The following is a 27,785-nucleotide window of genomic DNA, read 5'->3' as shown; positions in this document are numbered from 1 at the left end:
AGGGGTACATAGTAATGCAATACAGAAATATGTCACAAGGCAGCAGAGGACAATCCCACAGGCAGTAATAAGAGTGATTTCTATAAGTTGAAGAGAAGGAAATTGCCTGTTGGGGTTTATGTTTATCACATTATATTTCACTTTTTAAGATTTAATCTTCTGGGGTTTTTTTCAGCCAGTCAAGATTCTTTTGAATCTTTATTTTACTTTATTTTCCCATTCAGTGTATTAGCTTTATGTCTTGGTATTCTTGTGAATGATGGGACCAAATGGCTGAAGTCTTTGACTCTCAGTTTACAGAGCTTGATTTCCATTGAATAGGCAATAGTCAAACACCAAAAGTTTTTGAGTGGATGAATGCCATCTCATATTGTTAAGGAAAGTTAGTGTGTTGATAACATGTAGGGTAGATTGGGAGGGGTGAATATAAAGCAGGAAGACAAGAGTTTATTGTAATAGTTCAAGTGCAAAGTGATCAGTAAGGATGCTAGAATGGAAGGGAGTGCGTACATTTTCTCATTCACTGCCATATGCCTAATGTATAGAAGAGCATCTGGCACGTAATAAGTACTGAGTGAATATTTGTAGATTCAATAAATGAATTCATGAAAATTTTAAAATGTAGGCTGTGTGGCAGAAGGAAAGGAAGGAATTAAGTTCTACTCCAGTATTTTAAGCTTGATTGAACAGAAATTGAGCAGGGAGAGGTTTTGGGGAAAAAATAAAGAACTGTGTTTTATTCATGTTGAAGTAAGACAACAATGCTCCCAAGTAAAACACTCAATAAACGTTTGTTATGGGGGGAGCGAATACATGGGAGAGGGGTTGATGGCTAGGGTTTTCGCTTCAAGAGCCATTTGCAGTAGAGGTAATAGATATAGTAGGGGTCATGGTCCTCAAAGATGGGAGTATATAGGTAAAGAGTAGAAGGTCCAAGGGAATGGCAAATTAATAGAGAAAAGATAACATATGTCGACTGCTTCCTGTGCACTAGGCACTGGGTTAAAAGCTTTGTATGTATTATACCTTCTAATACAACATCCCCCGAAGGGCAGGTATTACCTAGGGAAATGGAAATTCAGAGAATTTAAGCAATTCATCCTGGGTCCAGTACTCAGTAAGTATTGGAGCTAGAATATGAACCTACAGCTGTCTATCCCTAGTTTTCCAACTGTGCTAAAATTACTCTCTGTTCGTAAATTTTGTCTATCTTTTCCAGTAAATCTTTAATGTATTTATAGTAGTTATGTTTAAAGCCCTTATCTACTGGGTTCAACATTTGGTTAATGTGTGGGTCTGTTTCTGTTTTGTTTGTTTTTCTCTTGATTACAGGTCACATTTTTAACTTTGTCACTGTTCATCTAATTTGTTTTATATATATTATAGTAGATATTGAATAAAAAAGAACAGTAGAGACTGAAGTAAATATTCACTCCGGAAAAGTCACACCCCTTCCTCTGTCTGACAGCTAGTTTGTGATGTTTATTCTCTTTAGTCTAATCTCCAGTTGAGCTGGGTCTGGTTTGAGTTGTTTCAGTTTGCTACTTGTTTGAATGAAATGTTTTGAAAGCAGGATAAGGTCTCTCCCTTTATCAGGGCATGTGATCTGTGCTCCAGTGAGTCTAGAGATCTCTCTCTCCTTCTCCCCCCCTACCCCGTCCCCCTGCTTTAAAGTCCTGCTACCAGTGTTTTGTGCCTTTTCAAGGGCTTACTGCTCTTGGCCTTTCCCTGCCTCCTCTCTGGCTTTCCAAGTCTTGGCTGAAATCTCTCTGTCTTCCTGCCCTGTCACCAGTCCTTGGTACAGTGAAAGTTCAGTAGAAGAGACTTGATGGGCAGGTGTTCTCAAAGGGATCTCTCTCCCCTTTTCTGCCCTGGCCCTAGCTCTCTGCATGTAGCTACCGTGTACACTTAGTTAAGACTGTGAAAAAGAACTGGCAGGCTGTACACACTCCCTGGGTCTCCTCAGGACTCTAATAATCCATCACGGAGGTCCACAGGTGGCCATAAGAGTTTGGCTTTTTGTGTACACTGATAGACGTCCCTCATCTATGGAGGTTTGCTTCTACTCTGTCTGTTCCCCCATTAGGAAAGTGACCATGGATCTTCACTCATCTAGGAAAGGCTTACCCTGATCTGAAGTTAGTTCATCCACACTTCTTTGCATTCTCGGATCTCTGTAGGTAAAACACAAAGGCATGGTTTTGTAGCCTATCTGGCATATTTTTGGTGTTACAGTGATAACAACTGTCTACTTCCACTTTTTACATACTAGCTGAAACTATTTAACAATGTTTTAATCATTAATGGACATTAGACCTTAATGGTCAAATAGCAATATGAAAAATATTTTTTATTTTTCAATATAGATTGCTATCGTTTGTACTTAAATTATGGAAAGAATCATGATAATTCAGTGAGAAACTAAACCTTAGAAAAACTGTTACCTATTTAGTATTTTCAGTTACAATGAAATTGACAGAGAAACTTATCAAAGTGAACTGCAAAAACTGTATTTGGAGTGATTAAGTGCTGGCATACAATAATGCTAATTTTGAGTTGAAACCCAATCACAGACCTGAAACATGTTAGAATAAAGTTGCTACTTTCTGTGAATAGTGTAGATATGAGTAACAGTGGCCTACATGTTTTAGAAAAGTAAATTGAATGTTGTGTACCACAAATATGTCTCTGGAATGTACACATCTGGATTCTCTACTTACCTAAACTGACCCTTTTTTAATCACATGCATACATCATGCTTTTGTGCTACCAGGATGTTGATTTCTAACAGGGTGCTATGTCTTAGATAAAGAAAGTGGCTAGCATAAACTTTGCTTCTTGAGGCCTCTCAGGACATCAAAGGGACTTGGAACTGGCTAAAAGTCAGCCAATAAAGATCGAATTTTCTAAATACTTGCATCTACTAGAGCTTGAAGCTAGTAGAGTTTAGAGGGGCTGCAAAAGACATTCTAAGGATTCACAGACTACTTCTTGGTTCATCAGCCATAAAAACCACTGGGCTCTTTACCCAAATTTCTTGACTTGGAATCTGTGTCCATGCTGGTGAACCAGTAGTAGTGGGGAGAAGAGATTGCACATATTATTTATAGAAGTGACATCACTATTTCATCATATTGTGGTATTAAAATATAAGGTGCAGTATATTTAGGAAGCTTCCAGAGACCAGGGACATTGTCTTGTTTACTTTTGGATCTTTTTCATCTAGCAAGGCCTGCCAAATAATCACTGTTCAATAAATATTTGTTGAAGAACTGATTGGATGAATATTATGGAAATATTTTACGTGAACTGGAAATATCACTGGATGCATCCATATTTTAGATTTCCTAGTACTGTGTTGGATTAACATAGCAGCTTGCATTATTTTTACTAGGGACTAATAGAAGGATATCAGTAGGATAACAGCCATGCCAACTTTAATTTTAAAAAATCCAGTTATTCTTTGGTGGTAGATTATAGAAATTTTGCAAAGCTTCAATGAAACATTTTCTAATAAAAAGAAGCCAGTGATTGTTAAGGTATACTCCCACGTAAGGAGACTGTCCATAAAGGTGAGAGTAGAAGGTTCACTTGGTAGACAGTTGCTAGAATGGGAAGACCAGTGAAGGGAGATCAGCACAGAAGGGGTCAGGCACCAGCTGACAGAACAAGGAAACACCCCTGAAATCCACATCCCATTATTATTCCTACATTTTTTATTGCAAAGCAGACATGAATTTAATTTGGTTTACTACGGTAATGTATTCCTGTTATCTGCTCTTATAAGGACCAGCTGCCGTAATTCTGCCTTGCTGATTCCCTACTTCATTTATCTACTTTGCTCTTGTGAGTTCTTATAGAAAATGCCACCCCATTTTCTTTCCTTCACTTCTCTTGCTGTTTGGCTTTACAGGTCATCCACATTACTGTTGATCCTTAGAGGGAGTAGTAGAATTTTCATAGATGTGTGCTTTAAATCCCGAAGGGCACGTAGTCAATAGTTGAAATGTAATGGATTTGGAATGGTAGCACAACCACAAAAATAACCAAATAAATAAATGTGTAACTATGCGGGTAAAACCGAAGACTTAGGCCACAGTCCCAGCACTGGCAGTAACAGAGAACATCAATGGAGTCGCTCTTCCTTTGGGCTGTGAGGACTTTGGGCTGGGAGAGACTGTAAGCAGGGAAAGCTATGAAGTTCAGAATGAAGGAGATGGAATCATAGTGATAAAGCCTCTGCACAGAGCAGAAAGATACTGTGGCACAGCCAGTGAGAGTGCTCCCCAGCACTGATTCCAGCCATGTACCAACCAAGTAAGAGATGATTGTACTCTCAGTATCAGGATCATTTAAATAACACAGCTTATATTCAGTGCAAAGCACGGGGAATTTTTTTGTTTCTTTGCTTATTTTTTTGTTTTAATTTCAGGTTTAATCAGACAACATTATAAGCTATCCCAACCTTTCTGGGAGTTATACTTTCCTAGGGCTTGTCTGCAGCGTTGGAACTTGGAACTTTACTATTAATAATAACCTTAAGCATAATAACCATGTTTATGACTTCTTTGTGTGCCCAGGCCCAAGGAAAGGCCTTAGATTACATTCTCTGTGTCTCTGAGAAATGCTCTAAACACAACATTTTTTCCCCTTCTACATATAGGTCAAAGGGCAGGGGAAAGCACAGTTTGGCTGCATATATTCTCATTTACTGCGTAATTACTTAGTATCTTTCCTCCTTAGCCTCCCTTTGAAGCTAAAGCTAGTGACATTCCTAAACTTTATAGTAATCTTTAAGCTTTCTCATTCTACACAAAAATGTTGGTCCCTTACATCTTTTTATAAGGGTTTGGTGATTATTAAAAATGCTATGCTTTATGATAACATTTTTCATATGGTTTTAAACCCGTATTTTAAGCAGAAGTATACAGTTATTTTCCTGTAGCTCACAATTATTTTGGAATTAAAGTTTCTGGCATGGATATTTTTTAGGACAAAATAAGTTAAGTGAGCATTTTTGCTAACTAATTTTAAGATTCCTGTTTCTTTCTTTTTCTTTTTCTTTTTTTTCCCTATTTTCAGCTTTCTAAGAAGTACGGAGTCCATGTTTGTGGAGAAGGTGGAGAGTATGAAACGTTCACTTTGGATTGCCCTCTATTTAAGAAGAAAATAATTGTGTAAGATATCATTTCAGCATTTTCTTCCCCTTCCTCAAATTTAAGTGATGGAAGCAACGTAACATTAAGCTGGAGGCAACTTTTGTTAAGAGAAATAGAACATGTCCTCCAAGTTCACAAACACTCAATTTGTTTAATACCAGTGAAGTCGTCTGAATACCTAAATCAATACATGACAAGAGGAGGCCTTCATAGAAGCCTATAAACTTTTTAGACATTGCACTTTCATTTACTTGCTGATTATGGCCTGCAGTAAAACTGGTACCTACACACTGACACTTTTATCCTTTCATGAAGTGTGAATTGCCTGTATTATTTATCTTTCATTACAGCTACATTTGATAAACTGCCACATCAGTAGCCTGTGGGTTCCATTAACTCCGTTCTCTTTTTCCTTTTTCTTGGCTTTAATAACTTAGAATTGTAATACTAAACATTTCTCTTCAATTATTTGGGGTTATTTTTCCATATGAACTTTGTTTTTAAATGAATTCTGTTTTATGGTGAATAGTGTGATTTCTTTGCCATAAATTGTTAAAATTCGTGTAGCAAAAAATAGGGACTTTCTTCAGTTTGTTAACATTATTATCCATACTCTAATTTATATCACTCTTCTCATATGCTAAGAGAGCACTTTATTTGCTTTTCCTAAGCTCTTCAGCTTCTTGAAAAGATTGTCAGAATTATGCTTGATTTCAGAAACCTCATTTGATGAAAGACTAGAATCTTGTATCGAATGGACAGCTTTAATATTTTCAACACTGAAAGGTGACTTCTTTGTACATATTAATAATGAGGGAAAGAATGTTCTAAGAAGTTAAGACAACTCCAGGTGAATTTTCTAAAAATTACATTTATCTTGGGAAACATAGTAGCCATGACCTTTTCATTACCCTATGCAATATTCACCCACTCTTGCTTCTCTCATTTCTTCTAACTTCTCTTCCATTAATAATCATCAAACATAATAATAATATATTTGGCAAATATATATCAAGTACCTATTATGTCTAAAGCATTCTACTGGGCACCACTGATGTTGAAACATAGTTCCTGTCTCCAGAAGGGTGGAAGGAAGACACATCTGCATAAAACTGTGACACAGAATGGTAGAGGATAAGAGTCAGAAGAATAAGTTCATAAACGGGAGGTATTTCTTCTGGCTTCAATGATCACAAAACAATTCATTGAATGAACTGTGCCTTAGGTATTACTTCTATGAAATAATACTGTTTGGTTTTTCAAGAAAAACATTTCCATGCTAGGGTGAAATTATAGTATAATAGGAAACTTGCAATATACTTATTAGACTAACCAAATTAGAAAAAAATAAAAAGCACAATAAGAGAAAGAAGGCCAAAGAATAATACTCTTCCTGTTTATTAGACAACTTGAGGTCCTGGAGCACCCAGAAGTCTCTATGGACAACATAGAATTATAAGAAATGTACTGCTTTACACTACATAACCAGAAGGTTTATTTATCATAGTACTTTAGACCTGAAAAATGAATCTTTCACCTCATCATTGTGTAGATAGAGAAACCTCAACCTGACTGAGACAATGACATGATGGGAGTTAATCATGCTATTGAAGAGAAGGATGTCAGGGAAGGTGTATTAGAACCCTCTAGTGCCAAAATGAGCTGTTCAATTGAACTGGATAATCATTTGTTGAAGATAATTATGTGGGTGGAACTCTGCAAGCTGCCACCCTGCTCTGTAAAAGTTCTTCTGTAAGAATGGAGAGGCAAATCAGCAATACTGTAAGTGCTAACATACGAGTGTGTACCTTGAGAACAGAAGGGGAAGAACTGACATTTCTTTCTTACTCAGTTATCAGCTAATCACTAATCTGATTCTGATGCTTAAGCATGTTCTTTGATTTTTTTCTTCATAGGCTCTGCCTCACCTCAGCTTCGTAACTTTCTTATTTGACTTCTTTTCGCTAGATTGCCTTCCCATTTATCCCCACTTTGCTAAATCCTTCCATTTTTAAAGGCTTTGGTTGTTACTGCTTCCAGTGCTTGTCCTCATATCTGAACTCTCAGAACACACAGTAGTAGGCACTGATAAATGTTAAATATCGTGGAATTAATTTTTCATTTATTGTTTAGTTTTAAATATCCTATTTCACTTTTATGTGTTCCTTTCTTAGGTTATAACTAGAGGTTGTAGCAGTTGAATGGAAAAAGAATGTCACCTGCTATATACAAAATCTTTCCTTCTCTTTAAAATAGAAAATGTCCTTATCATACCTATCTGATAAGCACTAAATGTGATGATGTGAATGAATATGCATTGCACATTCTAAAACTGTATATAAATTAAAGTTATTTTATTTAGAGATAGTTTTCCATGTGACACAATTAAAAGATAAGTTTAGACCTGGTAACTACTTGTTAACAATTGACTATTAATCATACTGGATCCTGTCAGTTAGAATGTATTTGGGGGGACAAACTTAATAATTTCTCCTGTTATATTTGACATAGTAGTGATCTTCCACAATTAGCATACAACTAGTTGATTATTAGGAATCCCCTTTTAAATGTCTAATTCAAAATTTTATGTTAAAAAAGGAGACTACCTCTATGAGGAGAAAAAATAAACTTTTGCATGCAGAATGATTTGATTATAATTAGGGTGTGTGTTTTTTTTTTTTTTCAAAAACACAGATAGAATCCCTTGTATAATGAAATAATTTAGACAAATTAGGGTGGTTCTAGAAGTTTATTATAAGATACATTTTGCCCCGAATTCCAACTAACATTTTTAAAATCTTGTAGGAAACACTGGTATAACAGTCTTTGTGTGGAAGTAATTTTTTAAATTTTTGACTAGAACATTTTACAATTTACTTTTCACATCAATTAGGATGTGACTACTCACCTCTAGATACAAATTTTTAGATCAGAAAATGAGAGTTTTTTCCTGAGGAGCCTTGACAAAAGGAATTACAGCCTAGTCTTTAAGAAAAGAGGACAATTGTAGGTCCTCAAATAAAAAACCTACTTTCTCGGCATCCCTGGTGGCGCCAGGGTTAAGAAGCCACCTGCCAATGCATGGTACACGGGTTCGAGCCCTGGTCTAGGAAGATCCCACATGCCGCGGAGCAACTAAGCCCGTGAGCCACAACTGCTGAGCCTGCGCTCTAGAGCCTATGCTCTGCAACAAGAGAAGTCACCGCAGTGAGAAGCTCGCGCACCACAACAAAGAGTGGCCTCTGCTCGCCGCAACTAGAGAGAAGCCCGCGTGCAGCAATGAAGACCCAACGCAGCCTAAAATAAATAAATTAAAAAAAAAAACCTACTTTCTTATTATTTCTTACTCTGAAATATATATGTATGCATATCAAAAGTAAGAACGAAAACACGGGGAATATAGCCAGTATTTTGAAAACAAAAAGTAGGAACTAAAATCCCAATGTATTAATGAAGGTGATAATTTTCTTCTCACTGTTAATGAACACAATTTTAATGTCAATCTTTGAAACAACCCCATATTTCCATTTGAATTGTCAATATTAATATACTACTGCTACAGAGTTGCTGTGTATGGGATGGATGGATGGATAGAAGAAACAATGGGAAGGAAGGAGGGATGAAAAGAAGAACTAAATTCTATGATTAAAACACGATGCACTCATCTTCCCCACTTACTCCTAGTTTCTACCTATTCAAGACAGAACTCAGCCCAGAGCATCATAATATGGCATTTAGCCGTGAGGATGAATCAAGTACTTTCCTTATCTGCCTTCTCATTTCTATTCTGTATCACTTAGGAATTTATTAGAATTTATGAACCATTTTCCTTGTATTTAAATTTATATAATTATTTTTATTATGCTAGAGATAACTATATATTGTTATTGGTATACATATATGCTTATGTTCATGTATCCATATATATGCAGTATGCATGTATGAAAATGTACATATTTGTGTGAAGATAGGTAATTGAAAAATCAGTGTGGGTTTTTGATAGTGTCAATAGTTACTGTGTAAATGTAAAGATACTTAACAAAGTTAAACTATACAGTTATTTGTTTATTCAACAAATGATTGAAAATAAGGCAGTGTATTCTGCACTGAGCCAGAGGTGGAGTGTGGGGAGACAGGCAGACAAAGATGAACAAAAGCTGGTCCCTCTCTAAGAAGGAAGACAAGCACACAGACACGTAATTATAATACAGTGGATGTGTTATGAAAGGTCTGTAAATGCATTACCAAAGCACATAAAGCAGAAAACTAGCACTGTCTGAAGATGTCAGGCAAGCCTTCACAGAAATGACGTTGGAAATGTCTTGTGAGGATAAGTGTGAGCCCACGGGGAATATCTGCGTGCAGTTGTCTTTTCAGAGGGGAAGTAGGAACCAAGACCATGGCTGAGCCTCAAGAGAAAATATCAGGGTTTTGAAGTGAGAGGGTTAGGGCCTGATCTCTTAACTCAAGAGAGAGCCTGTAGTCAGGGAAGAGAGGCTCAGACCTGACTCAGCTAGCTGCCCTTTTGAAGTCATAACTAGGGATAAGCCTAACGCAGCAGTGAAAGGGAGCGTGGGATCTAGCTCTTGCCTACCGAGAAACCTCAGTTGTGTAAGAGGAAGGGGCTGCACTGATTACTTGTATTAATAGGGAAAGAGGAGGAGGGTAGCCAACTGGAAAGCATTTTTGCTGTGGTAGAGTTGTTCTTAATTTTCTGGGTCTCTCTGAGGGTATTCCAGCAGATTCTGCTCTAGGTTTCAGAGAAATCCATGAAGCAGACAGAAACCAGAGACCCTTGAAAGTTGAGTTTCAGGTGATAGTTTATGAAAGAAAAGCAGAGCAGTAGTGGCATTATTCTGTTTGAAGCTAAAAGCCATTGATTTGAATCTACTATCTGTCTCCCAGTTGATTCTAGCTTTGTATAACTGAGTGAAATGACATTAGTCAATTAGAGATTATGGATTTAATAGAATCCATAAAAACCATATTCCTCTTCATTTAGTGTTCAGAATGTTATATATTTTCTCTGGATAACAATCTTGATTCAGAATGCAATAATTGTATCAATTAAGTGAGCTATTTGCTGTCAATCTTCTGTTTCTAGTGGGAATAACTGTCAAGAGAAAGGAGGGCCTGAAACCCTTTCCACTGACACATCACTGGTTCAGGTTAATCATGGTTTTGGTGTACCCATTGTCAAGGATATCAAGACCAAGCTGCCTACATCAGGCATAATTCAGGCTCAGGGTCAGTTTCCAAAGCTGGGATTGGGAACATAGAGATTGAAATTTAATGTAAGAATGAGGTCAGACACAGGAACTAGAATTTGAATCTATTGAGGAGCCAAGATAGGACCAGAACAGACAACTCTGGAGTAAATAGACAAGACAACTAGACTAGAGTTAACAAGGCAGAGAGACAGGTGGTAGAAAGCAAGAGGGTCTCCTCTTTTCTTTCTCTTTCTCCTCTTGCTCATTATACATTGAAGCATCTTTCAGTTAGGTAGTCTGTGAAGGCAGGTTATTACTTTCTTTCATGATCCCGACTCTAATGATTTTATTTCTATTATAATATTTTTCTTTTAAAGTCATAAAAGCCTGTTTTAATGTAATTTTTTAAAGCACTAACAAGATACGTATTTGATACTAACGGTTAATGAATGGTAGTTGATTTTTTTTTTTTTTTACCATCAAACTGTTTTTTCTCTACCTCTGATCTTTCAAGTGAAAAGTAAACAGATTTTGCTCATGAAAATTTAATATATCGGATCCTAGTCTTTTGAGATTTCTTCTATTGTCGCTAAGTAACTTTGCATTACAAAAGTTAATTCAAAAATATTTTACATTAGTGGAAAAGAATCAAAGTAAGAATTTATTTTGCTGAACAACAATGGTTAAAGTGCTAACAGTGTACTAATATAAACATTGGAACTAGTTCCTAAGGCATTAAAGAGATATGAGAAATTTCTGCCTTTAGAATTTGAGTCAAAATGCAAAAACACTATTGCTTTCTTAATAAACAACAATAAAAGATAATTAGTTATTAGAACTTCACACATAATCTTAGTTATTCATATGTGCTTTACAGGGTATCTTTGATAAAAGTTGAGTTAATTTACATATATCCATATGGTGCCAGCAAGCAGTTCATACTATTTTACCTGAATGTGGTAATTACTATGTCAGACAATCAATTTTAATAACAATGATATTGCAGTGTGAAGAGTTCATCTAGAGCTTAAAACCATCACCAGTACTGCCTTTGTGAAGGATAATTGAGATTTTGTGTGAAACACTGGATGAATTACCTCTTGAAAATGAAAAGAATAATGAAGATAAAGCACTACTGTTTAATGGTAGCCCATACCAACCAAATTTGTGAAAATGAAATTGAATAGAAGTTTCAAGTTGTAAAACTGTTCGGAGAGCTTTGAGTGAACCTGAAAGTTGAACTGTGTGTCCTCATAAAGATGAAAAGGTCTTTACTTAGTTTTGAAAGTTTAGTATTCTCAGTCTTTTTCCCAATTAAATATTGGATTATTAAAAGTAGATGTTAATCACTAATTATATAGTAAATATGTATACAATAGTATACTAGTGGAAATAAATGAGGATTTTTGGTCTTTTCTAGTCACTAGTAAGAGTAACTTGCCACAAAACAGATTTTGCATAGTAGATAAATGTATTATAAAATTTTTTTATTTCAGGGATTCATCAGAAGTAGTCACACATTCAGCTGATGCATTTGCACCTGTGGCTTACCTACGCTTTTTAGAATTGCACTTGGAGGACAAGGCAAGTAAATCTAAGATTCACAGTGATTTGAAGAGAAAATTGAGATATGTGCGTTGTCTCTATAGATGTAATTCTATAACAACAAATGAAAGGGTAAAAAGTGATTTTTTTCAAATCCTCAGTAACTAAGAATTCTGCAAATGTTTACAGTTTTAAGAGCTCTATATTATATAAAAGATATTACATTTCTGAAGAGTTTGCAGTTCATTTGAAAAGGGAATCATATATACATTAATCAAGGAGAAGACAGGACGGTGTATAACCAAATATTAAATCAGCTAGAAAATTAAGAATTAGGTTATTGAGCATCAGCCTTAGGGGAAAGGTTTGAGGATAAATTGGATCTTCATTATACAAAGTTTAAGAGGAGAGGAAAGGGAGAAATTAAAGCTTTTCCAAAAATATACAGGGGAACAGACGTACAAATGAAAGATGGAAAATGAAGCAAAAAGTGTGATAGTTTTATTTTAAATACATTGACTGTCAAAATACAGCAGAAGTCAATTTTAAAATGTTTTGTGGAATAGTTAAGGTCTAGATTAGACCCTGTGATTAAAAGCTCTGCTCCTTGAGGCATAAATGATTGGAAGAAGTCTGCATCTTTCGTGTTCTGTCATCAAGTCTTGAGGCACACCCACAGTCATATATATGATAGAGGATCTGAAGAACCAAGAGAATCAATGATTGGCAAAGGAAGGAGAAAAATGGGAACCCCAGTAATCTCTCAATCAGCAAGAGTTTCCAAAAGTAGAGAATAATATTTGGTGCCATTTCTCTAGAAAAACTAGAAAAGACAGGGTTGAAAAGAGATGATTGAATTGGGCTGAAAGATGACTATTGGTGACCTTTTACCAAAAAACTGGTAAACCTCAAGAGAATGAAGCTAAACTATCCAGACATCTTTCAGACCCACTGAAAGGAGCCTCTTACTTCTAGGTCTCTGCTGCTTTTGCTGCCATGGGCACACACAAAAAAATCAAAACCACCAAATTCTGGTTTAAATACATTAGCCATTATATGTTCACCTCTACCTAAATAGCTCAGTATTCACACTATTTTGGTATTGCTTTGGTCTTCTCTGTCCATTTGCCCTCTTGCAGAAAAGAATGTTACTTCTTTAAGGTGCAGTACTCACTGACACTGAATAAATATGGTGCATTTCCTTTTTTTTTTCCTTAGGTGTCCCCAGTACCTGACAACTGCAGAACATCTAATTATATACATAACTCTTGAAAAGCATTTTTGTTACTAAGCTGGTATTTTTATATTTTAAAAATCACATAGCATTTTCTCAATTATAATGTTCCACTTTTTTCATTACATTTTTTTATCCTTAGAAATATTTATCTTTATCAGAAGTTGATAGAACCATTGATTAATTGGTTAACACATCCAATCCATGATCTCTGTGATTGGTACCTTCTTTTTTCCCCTTTTACTTCATCTGAAATCCTCATTTCTGTAACATTTCTTCGCTTTCATCACACTGGTTTATTTTCCTCTTTCTTGTTCCTGCTTTCATCTCTGCCTATAGTATCCTAATGCAAAGGCATTTGAAAATGAGGTTGAAAAGGCAGTCACTGTATTTAGCTAATCAAGTTTATTCTACTGGGCGTCACCATTTTTGTTTTGAATATATTCATTGTTTCAACATTATTGGACAATCAAGAAGAATACCATTAACTCTTACGGGTTGTTTTATAACTGTTAAAAAATGCAGTTTTTCGGTATTACCTATGCTGGCTTCAGACTACTTTTAGAGTTTGCAGCAAAATTGAGCGGAAGGTACAGAGAGTTCCCACACATGCACAGCCCCGCCAGCTGTCAACATCCCATACCACAACAGTACATTTGTTACAGTCAAGGAATTTACACGGACACATCATTATTACCCAAAGACCATAGTTACATGATGAGTCACTCTTGGTGTTGTACGTTCTATGGGTTTGGACAAATGCATAATGACTTGCATCCACCATTATAGTATAATACAGAATAGCTCTGCCTATTCATCCTTCCTTTTCCTCTAACCCCTGGTAACCTCTGATGTGTTTACTCTTGCCATAGTTTTACCTTTTCCACAGTATCATGTAGTTGGAATCATTTAGTATGTTGCCATTTCAGATTGGCTTCTTTCACTCACTAATATGCATTTGGATTCCATTGTGTCTTTTCATGGCTTAACAGCTCATTTCTTTTTTTTTTTATTTTTTTTCTTTAATTAAGACAATTTGTTAGAGCAGTTTTAGGTTCACAGAAAAATTGGAGGGCAAGTACAGAAATTTCCCATTTACCCCTTACCCCCACATATGCATAGTCTTCCTCATTATCAACATTCCTCCCCAGAGGGGTACATTTGTTACAAGTAATGAACCTACAGTGCACATCGTAATCACTCAAAGTTCATAGTTTACATTACAGTTCACTCTTGGCATTGTACATTCTATAGATGACATGTATCCATCATTATGTTATCATACAGAATATTTTCACTGCCCTAAAAATCCTCCATGCTCCACCTTTCATCACTTACTACCTCCAACCCCTGGCACAACCACTGATCTTTTTATTATCTCCATAGTTTTGCCTTTTCCAGAATGTCATATAGTTAGAATAATATGGTATGTGCCATTTTTAGATTGGCTTCTTTGACTTAGCAATATGCATTTAAGGTTCCTGCATGTCTTTTCGTAAGTTTTTAAATGCTTAATAATATTCCATTGTCTGGACATACCATAATATATTTATCTTTTCACCTACTGAAGGACATCTTGGTTGCTTGAAGTTCTGGCAATTGTGAATAAAGCTTTTGTAAAACATCCATGTGCAAGTTTTTGTGTGGACATAAGTTTTCAACTCTATTGGGTAAATACCAAGGAGCGTGATTGCTGGATTATATGGTAAGAGTATATTTAATTTTACAAGAAACCACCAAACTGTCTTCCGAAGTGACTGTACTATTTTGCATTCCCACCAGCAGTGAATGAGAGTTCCTGTTGCTCCACATCCTTGTCAGCTTTTGGTGTTGTCAGTGTTTCGGACTTTCATCATTCTAATAGGTGTGTAATGGTATCTCATTGCTGTTTTATTTTATTTTTTTAATATTTATTTATTTATTTGGCACTCAGGATCTTTGTTGCCGCCTGTGGGATCTTTTAGTTGCGGTGCGCAGGATCTTGGGTTGTGGCATGTGAGCTCTTAGTTGCGGCCTGTGGGATCTAGTTCCCTGACCAGGAATCAGACCCGGCCCCCTGCGTTGGGAGTGTGGAGTCTTAACCACTGGACCACCAGGGAAGTCCCCTCATTGCTGTTTTAATTTGCATTTCCCTCATGATGTATGACATGGAACATCTTTTCATGTATTTATTTGCTATCTCTATATCATATTTGGTGAGATGTATGTTTAGATCTTTTGCCAATTTTTTATTCGAACTCTCTGTTTTTTATTATTGAGTTTTAACAGTTTTCTATATATTTTGGAAATAGTTCTTTATCAGCTATGTCTTTTGCAAATATTTTCTCCGAGTCTATGGCTTGTCTACTCATTCTTTTGCCAGTGTCTTTCACAGAGCAGAAGTTTTTAATTTTAATGAAGCGCAGCTTATTAATTATTTTTTTCCTGGATCATGCCTTTGGTGTTGTATCTAAAAGTCATCACCAAACCCAAGGTCATCTAGGTTTTCTCCTATTTTATCTTCTAGGATTTTTATGGCTTTGCATTTTACAATTGGGTCTGTTATCCATTTTGACTTAATTTTTGTGAAGGGGTATAAGGTTTGCGTCTGCATTCATTTTTTTATGTGTGGCTATCTAATGGTTCTAGCACCATTTGTTGAAAAGACTATATTTTCTCCATTATATTGCCTTGCTCCTTTGTCAAAGATCAGTTGACTGTATTTGTGTGAACCTATTTTTGAGCTCTCTATTCTGTTCCATTGATTTGTTTGCCTATTGTATTGCCAGTACCGCAAAGTCTTAATTACTGTAGCTTTATAGTATGTCTTCAAGTCAGATAATGTCAGATTCTGACTTTGTTCTTCTCCTTCAATACTGTGTTGACTATTCTAGGTCTTTTACCTTTCCATATAAACATTAGAGTCAGTTTTTTGATATCCACAAAATAACTTGCTAAGATTTTGAATGGGACCACATTGAATCTACAGATCAAGTTGGAAAGAACTGACGTCTTAACAATATTGAATCCTACTATCCAAGATCATGTAATATCTATTTATTTCATTCTTCTTTGATTTCTTTCATCAGAGTTTTATGTATATATGTTTATGTATATGTGCTTAGACATCCTTTTTAATGTTCATCGTTCTAACTTAATCAGTTAAATGTTGCCTCCTTTAGGACTTTTTCTTTTTTTTTTTTTTAATATCAGGCTTTGAGATGGCATTCTTAGGGTGAATCAGGAAAGAAATGAGTAAGAGTTCCTTTCCCAGAAATTTTACTACATCTCAATGGATTGGGTAAAGCATTGGCCAAGTCACCAGCTTTACTCCTGAGCCCACCCAGGTAGTAGAGAAGGGGATTCTATAGAGGGAAAACAAAGTATAATTAACAAAAGAAAGATGAATAAATGCTAGAGGGCAAAAATGACAGATATTCTTCCACGTGTTTTATCAAATTCACATTGTTATTTTAAATTCATATTAACAAATTAATTAACACTCTACCCCAAATAATAGTGAGACCTCAAATGTATACTTTGAATACCACTCTGAAAATCCGTATCTGTTCCCTAAATTCCTTTAGTTTCCATGCACTTTATAACACATTTGCAATCTAGCTTGACCTCAATTACTTTGATGTTGGTCTTTTCTGTCTTCATAATTGTTAACCATTTTCCCTGATAATATTGACTACCATCTCCTTGAAATTTTTTCCTATAATGTGTATATGTCATTGTACTATTCTGACTTTCCTTCCACTCTCTCAAGATTTCTTGTCTTCTTCAATAGCTTCTTTGCTTCTTACCTTCAACATATATACATATATATATATATATATATATATATATATATATATATATATATGCCTCAAGTTCTTTTTATGGCTCCATTTTAGTCTTTGTCAGTATTTTCTCTGACAAAGACTGTGTCTTTTCCCACAAGTTTACTTTTTAGCTCTATGCAGATAATTCTCAAGCACTCTCTTTCTGGACTTTCTACTACTATCTTTTTTGTCCCCTTAACTCTACATCCTTATTTCTGACTGGCTGCTGGACATGACTGCCAATGAGTATCAAGCTCATTATGTACAAACTTTGAAATCATTTTCCCCTCCAAGTGCACCTTTTCCTTGTTTTTTGTTATTTAACACAACTCTTTTCCCCCTAGTAACTCAGGCACAGAAAAAACAAATCATCTCTTCTTTACCATGAACATTCAATTGGTTATCTAATCCTTTATAAGTTAGTTTTAATGTCTTGTACACCAGCGGCCCCCAACCTTTTTGGCACCAGGGGCCATTTTCGTGGAAGACAATTTTTCCACAGTTGGGGGTGTGGGAGATGGTTCAGGCAGTGATGCGAGCGTTGGGAAGCAATGGGGAGAGCCAGATGAAGCTTAACTCACTCGCACACCACTCACCTCCTACTGTGTGGCCCAGTTCCTAACAGGCCACGGACCAGTGCTGGTCCATGGCCCAGGGTTTGGAGACGCCTGTTGCACACTATTCCATCTCCGTGCCCATCTCTCTAGTTAAAGTTGTATCTGGCCCAAACTCTTGGACAAGGTAGAACTTCTTTAAGTGGACTCCTTGTTTTTATTCTCCCCATATTCTACTTCATTGCCATATTAGATTTTTCTTTCTAGTTTTTGTTTCTCTGCACAAAAATCCGTAATGGCACTACATTGTTTTCTCAGTAAATAAGATGTTTAGCTATGACATGTTGCCATAACATCCTTTTTCAGTCTTTCTCCCAGGACTCCCCAACATGTATCTTTGCTCTTGTAATACAGAACCATTGGAAAAGTCCCTTACCATGCCTTCTGCTTCTCTCCTCCCTTGCCTTTGCTTATTCTATCTGTCTTTTGTAACTGTTTACATCCTGTCCATGATGTATGACTGAATTCAAATACTCTTATACACTTAGTCACACCAGATGAACTGCCCTAATACTTTGTTTGTTCCTTTCTTGTGACCATTAATTTAAGCAGCTTATGTTATAGTTGTTTAAGGACTTATTATTTCTACTAGATTGTAAATTTCTTAAGGACTCTTCTTTTTTCATCTTCATACCCCCTACAACAGCAACTAGTTCTGCAATAAGAATTTTTTAATTTAACTGATTGTTATTTTCATACTTCATTTTTTCTTCTTACAGAATTTTATAGACGTGCTTCCATTTCATGTTGCATACCATTTTTCTTTTATCCTGTTAGAGAAAAATGCTCCAAGCAAACTGGAACATAAAATACAGCCTTTAGAGAGAGGTTGTTAGTGTAAAATTTAAGTTATCACTAAGATTTGCACTTTATATATAATGACCCTTAAACTTTTCTATTGAATAATTAACCTATTTAAATGTTACCTTTAAGTTAAAATATTTATTTATGTGAGTGTAAAAATTATATCAACTAAACATGGGATCCCAAATAAAATAACTGAATAATGAAAAGCTCCAGGTTAAAAATGGGGAAATATATTAAAATTTCTTTTGGGGGCTCTGACTTTATTGCTTATGGCAAACTTGATGCTAAAATGAACCATACATCACTACTCTGACAGGCTTGAGAAAATGAAAAATACAAAGCTTTACATAAATCAGCCAACAGATCATATTAAAATGCATAACCTTTAACAGAAGAATAAAGACTTTTAACAATTCAGAAGCTCTTCCTTATGTAGTTGTTCTAGATTTTTCAAACAGCTTTATGAGAAATAATATTTCAAATTAATTATTGGCAAAGCCATTGCATTTTTAGAGAGACAAGGTTCACGGAAATTTAGCCCCAATTTTACTAACGTACCCCACTATCACTTAGTGCTTTTGTTTTTTGTTGATATAACCCATGGGACAATTATATATTTTATATAATTATAAAAGCTCATATTCCTACTGGTTGTAACTTTTATAAATTTATTTATTTATTTATTTATGGCTGTGTTGGGTCTTCGTTTCTGTGCGAGGGCTTTCTCCAGTCCCGGCGAGCGGGGGCCACTCTTCATCTCGGTGCGCGGGCCTCTCACTGTCGCGGCCTCTCCCATTGTGGAGCACAGGCTCCAGACACGCAGGCTCAGTAGTTGTGGCTCACGGGCCTAGCCGCTCTGTGGTATGTGGGATCTTCCCAGACCAGGGCTAGAACCCATGTCCCCTGCATTGGCAGGCAGATTCTTAGCCACTGCACCACCCGGGAAGCCCCTGGTTGTAACTTTTAAAGACATCATAATTTCATGGACCATTCTTGGTCTTTCATTTTATTTTGCTTTTTTTCAGAAACCTCATCAAATATCTTGAAAAAATTTATAACATTAAATCATCTTTGTGCTTTTATTTTTCTCTTCAATCTAACAAATATCTGTGAGCACCGACTCTATTTCAAAAACTGTTAGGCCTACATGGAATTGACTATAATTATGGACAGAATACAGCACAATTCTAATTCTGATTTTAAATTGAAGTTATTATGAGTAATCATTATTCCCAGCATTATGATAGTTCACTAGCTTGGCTAATCTGAACTTAAGTTATGGCCATAATATATTGTTGATTCAAGGTGAAAAGTAATGTGTAGGATATGATCTTGTTTTTCTAAAATATAGTGGTGGAGACAAGGAGCTTATATATTTAATTATATTTGATTAAGGATAGTAAGATGTAAGCACATAATAACCAGACTGATAATATTGGTTTCTTTGGGGAAAGGGAACATGAAGGGGAAAAACAGAGAGAAGCTTAATTCTTTATATACCTGTAATTGTGACTTCTTACAATGAGCATATGTTTTTAAATTTAAAAATATTTGATTAAGAAAATGAGGCAAATGAGTTCATCAGTGCTAAATGAGTATTTAAATGTTATTCTACAGCGTTTTAGTAGTCTCGGTAGAAGGAGATGCACTAGAGCCCTTTAAAACTTTCCATATAACTTAAGTGAAAACAGTACCCACGATGTGGGTTGAAATCTAGTTGATCCTATAGTAAAGTCTAAGCCGTGAATCTTGGGGCAAATAAATAAATAAATAAATAAATAAATAAATGGACTAAAAGTATTTGGATGGTTGGCCTCTTGATTATGTTGTGCATGGGAATTTACTCTCACAGCTCATAGACGCATGTATAAATTTGAAGATCCCTGCCATGGAGATATGCTGCCACAGTCTCTATACCACCTCAAAAATATTTCCTTACAGAGGGACAAAAGAAGGAGAAAGATAAAGGATGACTTTTATTCGTCAACATTTGGTTCAGCACAACTTTTCTACCACACCCCACCCTTTCCCCATCTTTTGCCCTCAAGCTAAAGAGCAGAAAACTGATCTAGTAGGAGGGAGCAAGGCATTTAGCAGGTTTTAAAACCTTATTCTATAAACCTTATTGATATAACTTGGGGTTCAGGTAGATTTTGGCCTTAGGTACCGCTGTGCCAATGCTGCCATAAATGATGATTGGAGCAGATTAATAAATCAAGCGTCAGATTCACCCAAGTTTAGAGAGCTACTTAACGCGTTTCTGCCCCTAATGCATAGATTTCAGTAGTACCAACAATTTATCAGTGTGTCAGGAAGTCATGAATCAAACTGGGCAGTAGAAGAGATTTTGAACCCAAATCTTGATAGATTTAATCAGTTTGGGGTAGGATCATAAAAATAACCAATCAGTTGATTTCCTTCTCTTCCTTCAAATTCTAATTGACTAACTTTTTTTCTTTAATATTTACTTAGTTGTTATGTTCTCCCATATAGCTTTTTGTTCTTGGTGTTGTTTTAAAAAATAAAGTGTCTGATTGGTGTTTTCGTAAAGTTTCACTTTGATGATTTCTCATAAAAGAGATGTGGTATACCAGTTATTCATTTAATATATTTATTTGGTGCTTACATTTATATGCCTGACACTGTTCATTCAGTGGGGATACAATAGCGAATTGGACAACCAAAAATCATTTCCTTCGTGGAGCTTTTATCCTGTGGAATGAGACAGATAAACAAATCAAATATATAAAATAGAGGGGATGGGGGAAGTTGCCTCATTGCCCATAGAAATGAAGATTGGAGTTGATGGAAATAAACATGATCTGAGAATCTTAGGCTGCTCTGTGACAGGTTTAAACCCAGATTTAGGGTAGCAAGACTAGTTCTTTTGGTCATATACCAGATAGTGGTGGTGAGCTGTGAGTGGTTGGATTTGGGTAGGGAAAGGCTAAGAGTCTTGCCAGAAGCCTGTGGATACATCCAAAGAGTGACTCAGTGAATTAGAAGTCAAAAGAAAATATTCAGAATGAAGCATGGAGAGAAACAAAGATAAAAAATACGCATTGGAGGTTGAGAAATAAAAACAGTGGAAAGGTCTAAAATGTAATTAAAGTGTCAGAGAGGAGTGGTATAATGGGTAAAGTGCACAAATTGAGAAGATAATGGTTCAGAACTTTCCAAAATTAATTAAACACACTAAGGTACAGACTCAAGAAGTCTTATGAACTGCAGATGGAATAAAGAGAGATCCATATTTAGGTGTGTGATAATAAAACTGCTGGAAACAAAAATCAAGGAAAAAAATTGAAAATAATCAAAATGCATTTTTTAAAAAGGCTACATTCAAAGAAGCAACTATTAGAATGAAACCTAACTTTTAAACAGAAAAAAAGGGAATCCAAAACTATGGAGTCATATTCTTGGTAGTGCTAAATGAAAATAACCATCATCCTAGAATCTGTAGCCAGCAAAAAGTATCCTTCAAAAATTAAAGTGGGGCTTCCCTGGTGACGCAGTCGTTGGGAATCTGCCTGCCAATGCAGGGGGTACGGGTTCGAGCCCTGGTCTGGGAAGATCCCACATGCCACGGAGCAACTAGACCCGTGAGCCACAACTGCTGAGCGTGCGCGTCTGGAGCCTGTGCTCCGCAGCAAGAGAGGCCGCAATAGTGAGAGGCCCGCGCGCTGCGATGAAGAGTGGCACCCGCTTGCCCCATCTAGAGAAAGCCCTCGCACAGAAGCAAAGACCCAACACAGCCAAAAATAAATAAATAAATTTTAAAAAAATATATTAAAGTGAAGGTACTTTCAGGATGATGGTAATGCATTTGTCAAAATTCATTGGTAGTACACTTATGGTTTGTCCATTTCACTGTAATATTTATCCTTAAGAAATAAATATTTTAACTCTAGTTAATAACATTTATGTTAAAACCTTAACATACTTTATTATGCTTTGGTGTGTCTGCTAGTAATAATTTTTCTAAGTTTTTGTTTGAAATTGTCTTAACTTTATTTTTATTTTATTTACTCCAACATTTTATTAAGGAAAATTTTAAACATAGAGAAAAGTCTAAAGGAAGAAGAAATAAAGACCTTCCCAGTTAAAGAAAAACTGAGAGAGTTCTAGACTTGCCTTTTTTATGAGTATTGCTAAAGGGAGTTATTCAAGTTGAAAAAAAAAAAGACACTAGACAGTAACACTAAAGCATCTGAAAATGTAAAGCTCTCGAATAAAAGGTAAATATATAGACGTATACAGAGTTTTATAATATTGTAATGGTGGTGTGTAAATTACTTCTAATTCTGGCATAGAATATTATAAGTAAAATCATGAAAAGTAACTATAAAACTGTTAGAGGATACAGAATATACAAAGATATAAGTTGTGACATCAATAACATAAGGTAAGAGAGAGGAAGTATAAAGGAGTAGAGTTTTATATGTGATTAATGTTAAGTTATCAGTTTAAAATAGATTGTTATAGATGTTTGATGCAATCCCCATAGTAACCACAAAGAAGATACCTATAGAGAATGCACAAAAGAAATGGAGAAAGGAATCAAAGTGTGTCACTACAAAAAAAAAAAAAAATCAACAAAACACAAAGGACAACTGCAAAAGAGGAAAGGGTGACAAAATAACTAGAAGACTATAAGACATAAACAATTAACAAGATGACAATAGTGAATCCTCTCTACCACTAATTGCCTTAAATATAAATAGATTAAACTCCAAATCAAATGACATTGGGGAGGGTGGAGATCAAGATGGTGGAGTAGGAGGATGTGGAGCTCACCATCTACAAAACACCAAAAATTACATCTACATGTGGAACAATTCTCATGGAAAACCAATGAGTGGTTGAATGTATTGAAAACAACAACAACAACAATATGCCCTTTATAAGAGATACACTTTAAATATAAGGTTATACATAGGCTGAATGTGAAAGGATGAAAAAAGGTATTCAATGAAAATGGTAACTAAAAGAGAGCAGTAGTGGCCATACTTATATCAGATAAATAGGTTTTTAAGTCAAAAACTGTCAAAAGAGACAAAGAAGAACATTTTATAATGATAAAACAGCAGCTCACCAGGACATTATGACAACTATAAATATATGTACACCTAACAGCAGAGCACCCAAATATATGAAGCAAACAGTAACAGAATTGAAATGAGAAATAGACAGTAACACAATGATGGTAGAGATTTCAGTATCTCACTTTCAATAATGTAGAAATCAACCAGATTAAAGGTCTTGACCTATACTGAAGGAAATAGAGGACTTGACCTATACTGTAGACTAATTGGACCTAATAGACATTAAAATAACACTCCACCCAACAACAACAAAATATACATTCTTCTCAAACATACAAGGAACATTCTCCAGGATAGATCGATCATTTGTTAGGCCACAAAACACTTCTTAACAAATTTAAGAAGATTGAAATCATACCAAATATCTTTTCCAACCAGAATGGTATGAAACTTGAGATCAATAACAAAACTGGAAAATTCACAAATATGTTGAAATTAAACAATACACTCTTGAACAACCCGTGGGTCAAAACATACCACGCACACACACACACGAGAAATTAGAAAATATCTTCCGACAAATGAGAGTGAAAACAGAACGTACCAAAAATTATGAAATGCAACAAAAGCAGTACCAAGAGGTAAATGTATAGTGGTAAACACATACATTAAAAACAAAGACAGGGGGCTTCCCTGGTGGCACAGTGGTTGAGAATCTGCCTGCTAATGCAGGGGACACGGGTTCGAGCCCTGGTCTGGGAAGATCCCACATGCTGCAGAGCAACTAGGCCCGTGAGCCACAACTACTGAGCCTGCGCGTCTGGAGCCTGTGCTCTGCAACAAGAGAGGCCACGATGGTGAGAGGCCCGCGCACCGCGATGAAGAGTGGCCCCCGCTTGCCACAACTAGAGAAAGCCCTTGCACAGAAATGAAGACCCAACACAGCCAAAAATAAATAAATAAATTAAAAAAAAAAAAAAAAAACAAAGACAGTAATGTTAGCATCATGATCAGGTGAGACACACCCTTTGTTGCTCCCTTTTAATCTGCAACCAGTAAAACATCCACAAGTCAGCAAAAGTAGTTCTGCCTAACACACCATAACACTGCAGAATTTTCACACATCTGTACATTTAAAGGTGGGTGGACTCCAGCACATGAGGGAGGCAAAACCAAGGGAGCAGCAGAGGCAATGCCTCTTATCATGGGTCCTCAGCCACTACAGCTGAACCTGCAGCCCTAGCAAACCCAGTAGCAACAGAGGAGTAACACACACAACTCTGTCCTCCTGGCCACAGCAGTACTCGTGGCCACAGGTAATTGGGCAAAAGTGGTTCAGGGCCTGTGACCCCATCTCTCCAGCCGATACACCCACGACTTAGGCCCTCCTGCTCCCCACCTTCAACAGTGGCAGCCACAAACTCAGCAACTCCAGACACAGCAGAGGCACTGACAACCCCAGCAACCCCCATCTAACCCCCTCCCTCTGCAGCAGTGGAGTCTGTGACTCAGGAGATCCCCAACACAGGAGCAGCACCTGCCACCCGAGTACCACAGATGCTGGCGCCAACAACAAGCAGTAACAAAGGGCACTAAGCTACACCGCTGAATGACGGAGGCAGTGGAGGATGGAAAGTGACATCTCTAAAGCACAACCAGAGGCAGCCCAAGTAAGGGAGACCAAAACTTGTGCTATAGCACTGCCTACTGAGGAAAGAAAGCCCTCTAATATCCAACCTGTTGAGTCCGTTATTGGAAAAAAAAAAAAAAAGCTTTATCTAAAGAAGAAAAGTATTCACTACTTCAAATGAGGAACAAATCATCAAGCATCATAAAGCATCACAGTAACACTGTATCACAAAAAGAAAATGACACTTCTCCAGAAACCAAAAGTAAAGTCATGGAATATTACAAACTAACTGATAGAGAATTCAAAATAGCTGTCATGAAGAAACTCAACAAGCTATAAGAAAACTCAGAAAGGCAGTTCCATGAGTTTAGGAATAAAATTAATGAACAGAAGAAATAGTTTACCGAAGAGATTGAAAGTCTAAAAAAGAAGTAAAACGAAAGTCTGGAGCTGGAAAACTCAATAAACAAGATGAAGAATGCATTAGAAAGCATTAGAAGTAGAGCAGACCATGCAAGTGAGAATTAGTGAGCTCAGTGGCAGAACTACAGAAATGATACAAGTAGAAGAGGAAAGACAATTAAGATCTTTAAAAAAGTGAGGAAATTCTACAAAAGCTATCTGACTCTTCTAGGAAGGGCACCATAAGGTCATAAGCATCCCAGAAGAAGAGAGTTTTTGTGTTGCTGTTTTTTAATAACTGAGAAATTCCCAAACCTGGAAAAGGAACTGGATATAAAAGTCCATGAAGCTAAGAAAATACCTAATTACCTCAACACAAAAAGATATTCTCTAAGATACAGTATATTAAAATTGTCAGAAGTCAATGAGAAAGAATTTTAAAGGCAGCCAGGGGAAAAAAGATGGTAACTTACAAAGGAACTCCTGTAAGGTTAGCACATATGTCAGCAGAAACTCTACAGGCCAGGAGGGAGTGGAATGACATTCTCAAAATACTGAAAAATAAAAATTGGTCCACCAGGAATACTCTATCTTGCAGTTATAATTCAGATATGAAGGAGAAATAGTCTTTCTCAGACAAATAAAAGCTGAGGAAGTTCAACGCTAGATCTGCCTTACAAGAAATGTTGGAAGAAGTTCTTCTACCAGAAACAAAAAGGCAAAAGTACACAAAGCTTTGAGTAAAGTGATAGAGTCAGAAAATTGCAACTCTGTATCAGAATAGGTTTTTAAACACTTTAATATAGCATAAAGGTTAAAGGGGAAACAAGCAGTAAAAATAACTATAGCTACTTAAATTTGGTAACAAATTCACAACATAAAAAGGGGTAATTTGAGACAACAAAAGCATAAGAACACTAAGATATATAAAGCAACTATTAACAGATCTAAAGGGAGAAATTGACATCACAATAATAGTATGGGATATTAACACCCCACATACATCAATGGATAGATCATCCAGAAAGAAAGTCAACTAGGAAACAATGGCCTTAAATGAAACATTAGGCTGGATAGATTTGATAGATTTGTACAGAACATTGGATCCAAATGCAGCAAAATACACATTCCTAAGTGCACATGGAAAGTTCTCAAGAATAGACCATATGTTCGACATAAAAGAAGTCTCAATACATTAAAGAAGACTGAAGTCATATCAAGCATCTTTTTTGGTCACAATGATATGAAACTGAAATCACAAAAAGAGAGCTGGAAAAATCACAACTATATGAAGACTAAACAATATACTACTGAACAACTATTGGGTCAATGAAGAAATCAAAGGAGAAATTTTTTTAAAATCTGAAGACAAATGAAAATAAAAATACAGCATGCTGCTTACATGGTATGCAGCAATAACAGTTGTAAGAGGGAAGTTTAGCAATACAAGCCCACCTCAAGAAACAAGAAAAATCTCAAATAAAACAATCTAATCTTACACCTAAAGGAAATAGAAAAAGAAGAATAAATGAAGCCCAAATTCAGTAGAAGGAAGGAAATAATAAAGATTAGAGTGGAAATAAATGAAATAGAGACTAAAAAGGCAATAGAAAAGAGCAATGAAACTGAGCTGGTTCTTTGAAAAGATAAAAATAATTGACAACCTTTAGCTAGACTCACTAAGAAAAAAAGACAGGAGGCTCTGATAAATAAAATCAGAAAGGGGGGAAATAGCAATGGATACTCAGAAATACAAAGTAATATAAGAGAATATTATGAACAGCTATATGCCAACAAATTGGACAACCTAAAAGAAATGGACAAATTCTTGGAATCATATAACCTTCCAAGACTAAATCATGAAGAAATAGAAAATCTGAATAGTCCGATCACTAGTAAAGAGATTGAAATAGTAATCAAAAACCTCTCAGAAAACAAAAGTCCAAGACCAGATAGCTTTACAGGTAAATTCTACCAAACATTCAAAGAAGATGTAATACCTATCCTTCTCAAACTCTTCCATAAAGTTGAATAGGAGGGAATGCTTTCTAACACGTCTTAAGAGACCAACATTACTTTGATACCAAAACTAGGCAAGCACAACACAAGAAAAGAAAATTACAAGCCAATATCTCTGATGAACATAGATACAAAAATCCTCAACTAGCAAACTGAATACACCAATACATTAAAAGGGTCATACACCATGATCAAGTGTGATTTATCCAAGGAATGCAAGGATTTTTCAATATCCACAAGTCAATCAATGTGATACACCACATTAACAAAATTGAAGAATAAAAACCATATGATCACCTCAATAGATGCAGAAA

General features: G+C 36.0%; 1 protein-coding gene across 4 annotated transcripts in view; it reads left to right on the top strand.

The window, feature by feature from the left end:
- The window catches only part of DPH6 (diphthamine biosynthesis 6), a 306,643-nt gene that overhangs the window by 153,499 nt on the left and 125,359 nt on the right, over positions 1–27,785 (top strand). For 2 of the 4 annotated variants that reach the window (XM_082452408.1, XM_082452409.1), the window contains exons 7-8: positions 5,083–5,177; positions 11,866–11,953. In XM_082452408.1, coding sequence (XP_082308534.1) covers positions 5,083–5,177; positions 11,866–11,953 — 183 coding nt within the window. Of the gene's footprint in view, positions 1–5,082; positions 5,178–11,865; positions 11,958–13,132; positions 14,775–27,785 lie in introns of those variants that run through there. The other 2 variants (XM_082452410.1, XM_082452411.1) reach the window with 2 other exon arrangements.

This window comes from Balaenoptera physalus (genome assembly GCF_965194825.1).
Source record: "Balaenoptera physalus genome assembly, chromosome: 2".
NCBI lineage: Eukaryota > Metazoa > Chordata > Mammalia > Artiodactyla > Balaenopteridae > Balaenoptera > Balaenoptera physalus.
The sequence above is the reverse complement of the archived record's forward strand: the minus strand, read 5'-3'. Positions and strand labels throughout refer to the sequence as shown.